Source organism: Habropoda laboriosa, unplaced genomic scaffold (assembly GCF_001263275.1).
Source record: "Habropoda laboriosa isolate 0110345459 unplaced genomic scaffold, ASM126327v1 scaffold204, whole genome shotgun sequence".
Taxonomy (NCBI): domain Eukaryota; kingdom Metazoa; phylum Arthropoda; class Insecta; order Hymenoptera; family Apidae; genus Habropoda; species Habropoda laboriosa.
The window spans coordinates 748,479-759,889 of record NW_017100385.1 but is presented as its reverse complement, the minus strand read 5'-3'; the positions used below and the strand labels follow the sequence as shown (position 1 = coordinate 759,889).

Below are 11,411 nucleotides of genomic sequence, written 5' to 3'. Positions count from 1 at the left end.
ACTCGTCCTATGCCAGTTACAATAGCGGCACCACAAACTTTCCCAACGTGGCTCAAAATATATCGTCATCCTCTCAGGTATAATTATAACATAATTGTAACATTCTCGCCAGAACCTCCTTTACGGTTCCATTCATTTTTGTCCGTTTGATTTTTCAGAAGCTAGACTACGGCGCCTACAGTAGCAGTTTATACGGAAATAACAGGGTACCATTACAGTATTCCGGATATTACCCCATGCACGGCTACCACGCAACACCCGCCTCGTTTAATATTGGAAACTTGAATTTTGCTGGTAAACGTTATCATCGACTTGTTTCCACTTTCTACGACTTGGTTCCTTTTGCCGTCAAGAATTTCGAAATTTGACGTGTCACGAAGCTGGTTTCTTCGACGCCAGAACGAGCAGCCGGGTCAAAAATGACCCATTGGCAACTTTCCAAAAGTGAACTTTCATGTAACTAAAACACCTGATTGAAAAATATGATTCGTATCGGTGCATATAGAATGTATACGTGCAGAAAATAAAGTCGGAAAGTTGCAAACGATGATAGTTAACAGTATTGAACATTAAATTTTTTTTTGGAAAGATGCTAATGGATGATTTTGACACAACTGGTGCTTCTGGTGTTAATTACTTCAATAGAAGGGAGACTGGTTTTGTGTATTGCTGCAGTACATGGTATGAGAACTGTTAGATCTCTTGTCTGTGTTGCGTAATTCATAGTGACTCATTAGGGAATGGAATAATTACCTTCTGGAGAGAAAATAATACAGTTTCTTCTTTTAACAAGTACTTAAAATTGTGAACATTTTGTTAAATGGAAATTGTCTTGAAACTTGCCTTTTTAATATTGAACACTTCAAATCTCAAATTTCTTGCTTGTAAAAAATTATACTTGATTTTTGATTTTGTACAGTTTTAAATTTTGATGGTGATATTTTTTATATGAGCCAGGGAATCGTTAAAATCGCCAATCGTGCTTATATGGCATACAAAATCGTCAGATTTATTTTCTACATCGAATTCGTTCTCTCCGGATTTCTGTAATGTTAAGAATTTTGTCATTTAACATTTTCGTTCGTTTATTTAACAAGCAAAGTTTTCCTGCGTTTATAACTGTACATTATTGCGAAAATTATGATTTGTTAGTAACAAGTTCCTTCTTTGTAAAAAGATTCGACAAAGTCTGCACTCACGTTGGACGCAACAACCCACGATGCCAGCGATCTTACCGCACGAGAAACCGCAAACATCGAAGGTAACACGATTCGTACGTGTGATTTTATATCTCCATTTTTGCCTCGATATACATTCTCCTTGAGTGTATTCAAACACTCGTCGAAAGCGTCTGCATTCAAAAAATAATTAATAAATAAACAGACTGCTTGAAAACTATAAAATTGTTTTGTATAGGGTGATACCTGAGAATTTATAGATATATTCCATAATTCAAAAGTGACATCTGTAAATACTTGATCTTCTTAATTGATATAAATTGAATTTGTACAATATGATATTGAAATTACATAAATACGGGCATAAATAATACTTAGGAAAATATTTCTTTCAATCTGATTATGGTTCCTTGTTCGTTAATCATGTGAAAGGTCGACTGACATCTTCCTCGCAAGCATTTACCAATTTATTTTTACTCTCTGTATTAACAGAACGAGAGAGAATTAAATGCAAAAGTAAACAAAACATCAAATTAGCTTGTACCTTTTATGTTTTGCAATTTAATTTATCTTGCTAAATCTTGTAAATTTCTTGTAAAAAAGTACTGGTAAATATTTAAAATTCAGTTTTATACAATTTTTTGTTCTTCTTCTCTTGTTCATTTGTATTTCTTTTCGTAAAATATTTGTAAGAAATTTTATTCAGATAATGTTCGACGATTGTGTTTTCAGGTGCGACGGCGAAACCTTGCAGACGCGGAAGGCGCCAAAGCGGAAGTGGAAACAGTATAGGTTCTGCGGACACGACAGAAGCCGGTCCTGACCGGATATTCATCTGGGACCTGGACGAAACCATAGTTGTGTTTCACTCGTTGCTCAATGGACTATTTGCAACGAAGCACCGTAAGGATCCCACCCTTCTGGCCCAAGTGGCCTACAGAATGGAGGAGATGATATTTAATTTGGCCGATACTCACTTCTTTTTCAACGATGTCGAGGTAAACATGTAGTTCTCCCAGCACACAGGCTGTTTTGTAATTGATGGTACATCTGGAAACATGATTCTATTGAAAAAAATAAATCCAAAATGTACCTGAACAATTTTCATTGTTATTTTTCACAAGAATCATACTTCACACGGCTGTGTATATTCTATTCTCCATTTTTTACATATAATATTATCATGTACCGTTAATTATGAAACACTTTTAATTTTTATCCTTTGATACATTGAACATAATTGTGAGTAAATGGTACAATGTTCAAACTTCTCTATCAAATGGTATTAGCAGTAAAGTTTAACTGCGTTTTATTATTTTACTTTTATATTTTCTGCTAAATATACACAAGCACATTTATAAATACTTCCTCTTATTTTCATATTTGATTCATTCTTTAAAAAGTTCTAATTAAATGTTGAACTTTCTGATAATACATACATGTCTTTTTGATTTCTCCAACGTATAATTGCCGGTAAAACCTGAAAAAAATTAATTTTAGTAAAGATGTAATGCTCTGTGTAAAGAATAAATTTTGTTACTTTAATTTGTAGGATTGTGACCAAGTGCACATTGACGATGTATCATCAGACGATAACGGGCAGGACCTGTCTTCTTACAACTTTGCTAACGATGGCTTCCAATGCGCGTCTGCTAACAACGGTATATGCTTAGCTTCCGGTGTCAGAGGCGGTGTCGATTGGATGCGAAAATTGGCCTTTCGCTATCGAAAAATCAAAGAGATCTACAATAATTACCGAAACAACGTTGGTGGCTTATTAGGCGCGGCGAAGCAAGAACAATGGTTACAATTGCGTTCGGAGATCGAAGTATTGACCGATAACTGGTTAACATCCGCTGTAAAATGTTTGAGTCTCATAAATAAAAGAAGTCACTGTATTAACATTCTCGTCACTACTACACAGTTAGTACCGGCTTTGTCGAAAGTACTGCTTTTCGGAATTGGTGGAATATTTCCAATCGAGAATATTTATTCTGCTTCGAAAATTGGTAAGCTTTGCAAAAAGTCTGTGTATTAAAATGGTGTAGCAAAATATTCGATAAAATATTATTAATAATATAATTCATGTAGTAATAGTACTGTTATTTCAGGAAAAGAAAGCTGCTTCGGAAGGGTGATCGCACGGTTTGGTCGGAGATGTACGTATGTAGTGATAGGCGACGATTCCGATGAAGAAACAGCAGCACGTGCCCATAATTTTCCATTCTGGAGAATAAACAGTCACTCGGACACGCAGTCGTTGTATAACGCCTTAGAGATGGGTTTTCTTTGAACAAGATACATTTACAAAGGGGTTAGGATTAGGGGGGGAAAATACGAGAAAGTGTATATCCAAACGAGAAACATCTTACAAAAAGAACTTACAGCTGGTCTCCTGGGGGTTTTATTAAAATTTGGAAGAGTGAATCACGTTTCCAAATTTCATGAAAATCACCGAGGAATCAAATACAGTCTCCTTGTTAATTATGTGGAGACTTATACGAGATATTTCTATATTCTTTACTGTCAATAATGAAAGTAAAAAAGACGCTTTTATCGAGTGAACATTTTAAACATTCCTACTATTTATCGATTGTAATATGTAAATTGAGGATCGACTGTTCCTCTAAGATCGCCATATACGGTTTTATCGATCATGGCTATCTGTCGATCGTCAAATGCGACCTATCAGAGCAGGGTCTACAAGTGATATACAATGAAAGTAAAATAAAGTAACGAGAGAGAAGAAAAAACTTGAAAATTAAAGAGTTATATATGTATAATACGAATATTTCTAATTGATTCCTGCACACTTTCGACCATACTTGAAAGTGAATTCATTGACAGCTATGAGTATCTTTCGTGTACTTAAACGTGTTGCATTTCTTGCTCGACAAACGTGTACTATGTATGAAAACTAACATGGTCGAAAAGAAAAGAATTTGATTCGCAAGCGAGATGATGTTACGCGTAACTTCATTAGTTATAATATTTTGATCGGCGTATATATTTCGAAAGTTTAAGGAAATTTTATATGAATATTGTGATACGGTTTAATCCAATTATTTAATTATAGTGTGATCCCAGTAAGTGTAATAAATCATTGTCAAACGGATACTTTTCTGATATAGTAGTTCGTGAAATTTATAGTCCGTTTTTATTAGTTACATTATATAAGAATACTTGACTGAAATATCATGCATTCTTAACATTTATTATTTCTTCGTACATATTGCATACCGATAAGAATACTTAGGTACCTATATTTTTGAATCGTCCATATCATGGTGTGTTTTAGAAGCTTTTTTCAAATTTCAATTTTGAATTATCTTTAACCGGAAGTAGCACATTATAGATCATGAGTGTCATTGCAGTTTCTAGGGATGCGTGAATAATATTTTCAAGGTGTACGAGATTAGGTCGTATACTTAAAATGTTAATTATTAAAAGGAAGAAATAAGATTAGCGAATGATAACCAAAGTCGTTGCATAACTGTAAAATCGATTTATATGTTTTCGAAATGTATCGTATATTGATTAAGAAACCATTTGCCGAAAGAAGAACAACCAAACATGAATTTTACGCAAATCAATTATTTCTACAAAAAGTTCTTTTTCGGTAATTCATAATTATCTCTGTAAATCTTCAAATTTATTTATGTCTATTTTACGATACAGAATCATATCAATTATTTTGATCAATTAAACTTCTAACAGAAGTGCTATAATATGGAGATTATCCATTGCTTTGTAATATGATAATTAGAAATTTATTCTTAAAATTATAGACATTACATATGCTTTACGCGATTTAGTAGCACAAAATCTGCACAAGTTATAATATGATTAAAAACATAATGCTGAATGCATAAATATGTTTTTAAATAAAATTACTTTCTGCTGTATTATGTAATATGAAATTCGGCTAGGTGAAATGATGTAAAATATTAAATTTAAAATGTTAAGAAATGGGGATAAAGATTGCATTAGACAAATAATGAAATTTATTATTAAAATTATTTAACTTTTTGGAAAATAAGGATTCACTTTTTTTCAAATAAATGTATTTTTATGTTAAGTCGACATTGTATTACACTGATCGTACATGATAAGATGTGGATCTGTGTATTAAAATAGATTGACGGATGTAGAAGAAATAATGTAATATTATTATTACATAAAAATTTACATACAATCGAAAAATTACGAGATACAATTTTTCTTTGTTCTAAGCACTTTCACTTTAATTTCTGCAACATTCCTTTTAGTCGTACATTCGATTTTATATTGAACGCACAGTGATATAACTACTATATTTCAGTATCTGTATAATTTTATAACGATTTAAGAAATTGTATTACGCAAACTGTGCCTATTGAAATTACATATATTTTTGTAAGTAATTGTTATTATGATTCCAGTGTCATGCTTTCCAACACAGTAAACAATTGTTTAATATCTATATTGTAGACTTTTCTGTGTATAGCAAGACTACTAGCTAAGTTAAGATAAAAACGTGACATCGTTTATTTGTGTAACTGTTTATGTTTGTTTATGCTTTTCATACCGAGTAAACGACATTGCTTTGCGACTTAGTAAATCTCAATTACTTCGTAATTTGTTTCTACAACGTTGTATTAAATTTCTGTCAAAAACTCGTGGTATCTGTGTGTCCTTTGTTGTATGAATATTTTTAGTAATACTAACGAAGAGAAAAAATTATAAAAGCACTATTAAATGCTACGGATTTTCAATAAAAATTATTTTATTTATGTTTATACGATGTCAATTTTTATATGTTCTAAATGGAATCATGATTTATTTATTCAACATAACTCAACATAGTTTCAACGATTTATTTATATTTTTTTTTATTTACAGTATATTTCTGGGAATAGCCAAAAAATACAGTGCACGACAGTTTATTGCATTGTTTTCTTTAAAAAAAATATATATCTACCTTAAATTGTCAAGAACTTCTCTTGTATGTTTGTATTAAAAACATAAAAATAATATGATTTTTCTCTTACATAGTAACATATGTTGGAGCTGTTAATACACCACAGTTATTTTTCTCTTGAGACATAAGGATGTAGCCGTCGTTGCCCCAGTAGTTCGACCATGAATTTTTGATCAACCAGTAGTCTTTTCCATTCAAGCTACCATAACCGACAGCTAAAACTGCGTGATCCAATGACTTTTCCGTGTTTCCTATGAATAAAATATTATTTACATTTAAAACAGTTATTCTACAATCACTGCATAACTACAAAACGTTATTCACTCACCACAAGCTGAATCATAGTATACACCATTAGAGTAGAACGAAAATGTTTTGTGGGACGCATCAATCGCAACTGAAATTGGGCCATGTTTCGCCATAGCAACCTTCATTGCATTAATATCATTTGGTGTAACATTCACATAGCCAGTAATTTTGGCCGTTCTTGTAATGTTATTTACATGACAATAACCATCCTAAAAAAAAAAAACAACAGCAAACGTGTTGACTTTCAATTTATTTCATAAACCTAAATGGCTGTTATCAGTGAAATATTTATAATTTAAAATTTACTCACTTGACCAAGGTAACCACCATAATCATCTTCTGTGGGCAGACCTCCATGCTTTATTATCCACTGATAGGATCGGAAATCTTCACCACCATCGCAACCATTGTTTCCGAAACCCCATGAGCAATCAATAAGTGCCTACAGTTATGACATGTTATAAAAAATACTTTTTACTTATAACACATGTAATAATATTTCAAATCTTTTTACCTGTTGAGATAAACGCACTAAGTGACCATACTTCATGTAATACGCGCCTTCGACGGCACCAGTCGTACCAAAACTCCAACAGGAACCACAGACAGATTGATCTGTTCCATTCAAAGAATTTTTATTAATCTATAGTCTTTACAATCTTTTAAGCCAATGGAACACATACCTTTGACGGGAGTAACAGCACCATATAGCCTCCAATCTAACATGTCTGGGACTGTGGTCACTTCCTTCTCAGCATTATAAGGGAAAGGTTGTCCTCCATTATTACCTCCAGTATATTGCTTGCCGCGTAAAGCCTTTAATTCTAAATCAGTGCGATCTACCAAATGGTTAACATTTAATTGGTAACCCTTATTGGCTCGATTCATTGAATGGATATATCTGCAAATGTTTTATATTAGTCATTAAAAAGATAAATAAATAAAAATTATAATGTATAAATGTAATATGTACCTTAAGTTTTGCCTGAATACTTCTTTGCGCATCACATGATCTGTTTCATCTGCATATTCCTTGTTGTGGGTATTTTTGAAATTTTCAAACGCTTCGTTTACGTGCGCATCATAATTGTGTACGAATTCACGCATTGGATTGAATGTGTAAATGTGCTTATCTCCAGGTCCAGGGAAACCAATGCATGTCATATCTATTAACAATACACATTTTATAATTAAAATAGACTCTAATAAAATTTACATTAATGAATATAAAGAGTCTTATATACTTGTTGCAATGTCAAATACTTCTGAACTAGGTATCTCAGAGGAGTACCAATCATAATCCAAGTAGTAATGATCATAGTGAGATCCCAAGAGACTATTAAATCCTCTCATCTCATACCTTATAGGGATTGGTTCTTTAAAATTAGGTATTTTTGGGGATTTCTACAGATAATTTTAGAATAATTAAGTAAATAATGTCCATAACATAATGAAATTACCTAAAAACCAACAAAGTGTAATTATTTTACCTTATATCTTATCCAAAGAGTATATTTGTTCAATTTTTCACCAATTTGCTGTTCGAGTCTCCATTTTTCACATGGCAGTCCATTAAGCATTTCTTCTCCAATACACTAAATAAAATTTAATAAAGTTTTATAATAACAATTTAATTTAAATGTGTGTATAATATGTATAAAAGAATGTGAAAATATTGTTTTACCTCCATTCCAGTTGTGTCTGGAATGATTTCCTGAGGATGAATCTTCAATGTATTAGTACCATTTACTTGAAGACATGTTTCTGTATTCACAGCAGTTTCTGTGGTCACTGGAGCAATTTTTATACTTTGTCCATAAGATCCTTTATGTGATAATTGGAAAGTCTTCACCATTCCTAGTTCAATCAAGCTTTTGTTTTATTCTTTACTCAAAAATGTTCATAATCACATAATGTAATTTAATTTATGTTCAAATTACCTCCATAGTAATCAATTCTACTAGATCCACTTGTACCATCATACCATGCATAAAATGGTTCACGTATTTCGGCATATGGGATATAAAGAGTTCCTTTTACTGTATAAGTTTTGCTAAATGTTGGAGACTTTGTAGCTATAATGCAGGAAATACCTAATAAAAAGAGCAAATATCTGCATTTATCAACATATTCTGGTTATTAGAAATAAATATAAAACTGTTAATAAAAATAATCTTACCTAACACTATGAAGATAAAAGCATTTGTAAAAATATGCATTTTTATGTTTCTGTAACAGAAACAATGAGAACATTGTCTATTAGATTAGATATTGCAGTTGGCATTTGTGATAACATTATGACCCAACTTAAAAACAATACTACTGATTAATGTACTACTAATAGTAAAGCAATTTATTTTTATATACAACATATTGAGTATAAAAATTTATCAGTCATTAGTTACTTTAAAATAACTTTAAAAAAGTTTATTATTCAGAAATATAAAAAGACAATAGTCAGAAAAGTTAAAAGCCATAATTTAAAAATCAACCAATAAACGTCGAAATAATAATGATTATAAAATTTTTTTATGTATTTATAGTACAAGAAAATTGCATTTTTACAAGTATTTAAAGTCTAAACGTTTAATTATAAAAAAAATATAAAATTTCAAATATTCATAATTTATTAATCAGTCGGAATAATTGATGAAAAGAGAATTGTACATTACCAAGAGAAATTCCACAAAAGAGAAACTTAATTACAAAGAAAATCTAATTAGATATATTCCTACTTACTGTAGTTGAATCATACACTGGTTTCTTTAAGTGTCCTAAATCAACTGAAATATCGAACGTTGACGAATGTTCCTAAGAGAACAAGTTTTTTAAGCACTTTTTTTATAACATTACAGTCACCTCAAAGTCCTCAGACGTAATTACAAATACGAAATCACAGCAGACTTTGTGAACTGTCGAACTTATATATACGACCGTAAACTGATAAGAATGCTACCGCCAAGTGAAACGGGATGGAGTGCAATATTTTCCGCTCGGTGTGAATGCACGTTTCTGTGACAACGTATATATTAATCATTCGGTAAATATACGGTTCATATCATGCTCAATACTTTCTTTAAAGTGCAACTAATCAACTTTTTAGTTCATAACACATCCGCGATTGACTTTACAGTGCATTAGAAAAAGATGCAATGAAAATGATACCCAAATTCTGTATCGTCTAATAAACAAAACTGTTAGATTTATCTTTACGATTTGTATAACTCTCCAACATTTTTTTGATGTATTATAAAGTATGTCATCCTATGTTAAACATTTGTACTTTGTACAGAAGATTCAATAAACGTAATATAATAAATCACAATGTAAATATTATTAATATTGAAAAAATATTGTGAATAAAAAACGAGAGAGAGAGAGAGGAGTGGGACAGAGAGAAACAATGTGTATACTGTTTCATACAAGTACATAAAATTAAGTGAATTTATTTATTTATTTTAACGCATTTACATTAAATTCCATATTTCTTATATTCCACTTAAAAAATGAAATTGTTGACCTTGAAATAAAATCAAATTGTTCATATTGCATAGTGTCTGGTAACTTATGCAATAATCATTTAAACAATGTTTAACTGAAGCCAATATTTATAATTGTTCAAGTGGTTTAAATTCAGAGGATTTCCTTCTGCATGAATGCTTAAATACATGTATATTACCACGAAAGCTGGTAAAAAGGAACGAAGACCACATTTATAAACATGATTCTAATTCAACAGACACAGTGAATGGAATAATGAAGTACTTTGACTTTGCTTTTCATATTTTATTTTATATATTTGAAAAAATTATAGGTTTTTAAGAAAAAATATATTTTCTGACAGCAACAATGTTTGGGAAAAACAGCTTCGCATATTCAACTACGATGTCCGCGTTTATCATTTCTGTTAAATTACCAACAGAATGAGTCAGCCTCATGGTCGAAAAAATACCGTTAGAAATCTGAAGAACTCTTATTTTGTAACATGAAATGTATTAGAAATACATTAACACAGTAATGTGTTATAAATGAAAAAAAAAATTTTAAACAATTAAAATAGAAGATTGGTCTAAATAAATATAAATTGATATTTCATATTTTATTATTACCTTAATCTTTGTGTCATAATAAAAATTTAAATATAGTTTAATAAATGTATATAGTAGTTTAAAAATTACTATATAGAGTTACAGTGGAAATATCACATAAATTATCTTCGATATTTATTAAGTTCAAATAATTTTATAATTTTTCAAAGTTTTTTCTTTAATTATGCAAAATGATTGTAACCCGTAAATGATAATGCTTTTTGTATTTAGTAGTCGCGAAATAAACAGCCTTACTTTTTAATTTCATCAATCGCAAATAATATGCACCACATTCTGCAAAATTAGCAGAAATACAAGATAAGTGCTTTGTTCGTGCATATTCTTACACATCAGTATTGCTTTACGTATTGATAATTAGTTATTTATAGGTGTATATGGCGACAATCTTATATTGACGATCAAATGTTTTCAGTGGTGATATAATTCCTAAACATTGAATATTAATTTTACTTGTGTATTAAATTAAATATTCATCGATCGATATTTATGTTACATATTTCAATCAATGCTTCAACGTACTAAAGTTATTCAATTATACAAGACGGTATGAAATTTACTTTAATTTATTTAAAAATAAACAATTTTAAAATAATCTAATGACCATACGATACATAAAATGTAACGAAGTAATGAAATTATTTGTTTATTTCATTATTGTAAACATAAATTTTATTTTAATATGATATTTTTTAGCTCCTGTACATGGGTCGTGACTATCCAAGAGGTTATGAATTTTTCAGAAAAAATTTAAAGAAAGCTTTTGAAAAGAATAAAGGAGAACGTAATCCGGAAACAATTGATAAAATGTTGGCACATGGGAATTTTGTTATTAAAGAATTGGAAGCTTTGTACAGG

At 30.6% G+C, this 11,411-nt stretch overlaps 3 protein-coding genes across 3 annotated transcripts in view; 2 read left to right on the top strand and 1 right to left on the bottom strand.

Annotated features, from left to right (window-relative positions):
* Nucleotides 1–2: 2 nt before the first annotated feature.
* Nucleotides 3–3,503, top strand: LOC108575009 (eyes absent homolog 4; the record flags this gene model as incomplete). The annotated part of the gene is made up of 6 exons (XM_017937699.1): nt 3–77; nt 159–294; nt 1,178–1,273; nt 1,911–2,176; nt 2,731–3,187; nt 3,290–3,503. Coding segments are annotated over 6 exons (1,212 nt in total), but the record flags the coding sequence as incomplete, so codon positions are not given.
* A 2,686-nt stretch (nt 3,504–6,189) lies between these two features.
* Nucleotides 6,190–9,322, bottom strand: LOC108575024 (digestive cysteine proteinase 1). Its single transcript, XM_017937718.1, has 12 exons — nt 9,187–9,322; nt 8,627–8,676; nt 8,388–8,540; nt 8,132–8,304; nt 7,938–8,042; nt 7,692–7,851; nt 7,421–7,613; nt 7,131–7,348; nt 6,962–7,062; nt 6,758–6,889; nt 6,467–6,656; nt 6,190–6,389 (listed from the first exon to the last, which is right to left on the bottom strand). Exons 1-12 carry the CDS (start codon nt 9,198–9,200, stop codon nt 6,205–6,207), a joined length of 1,674 nt encoding a protein of 557 aa, XP_017793207.1. The 5' UTR covers nt 9,201–9,322; the 3' UTR covers nt 6,190–6,204.
* A 1,644-nt stretch (nt 9,323–10,966) lies between these two features.
* Nucleotides 10,967–11,411, top strand: part of LOC108575008 (trafficking protein particle complex subunit 2-like protein) — a 1,572-nt gene continuing 1,127 nt past the window's right edge. Inside the window, exons 1-2 of the mRNA XM_017937698.1 lie at nt 10,967–11,100; nt 11,250–11,381. Coding sequence (XP_017793187.1) covers nt 11,062–11,100; nt 11,250–11,381 — 171 coding nt within the window. The 5' untranslated portion in view covers nt 10,967–11,061. The remainder of the gene's footprint in view (nt 11,101–11,249; nt 11,382–11,411) is intronic.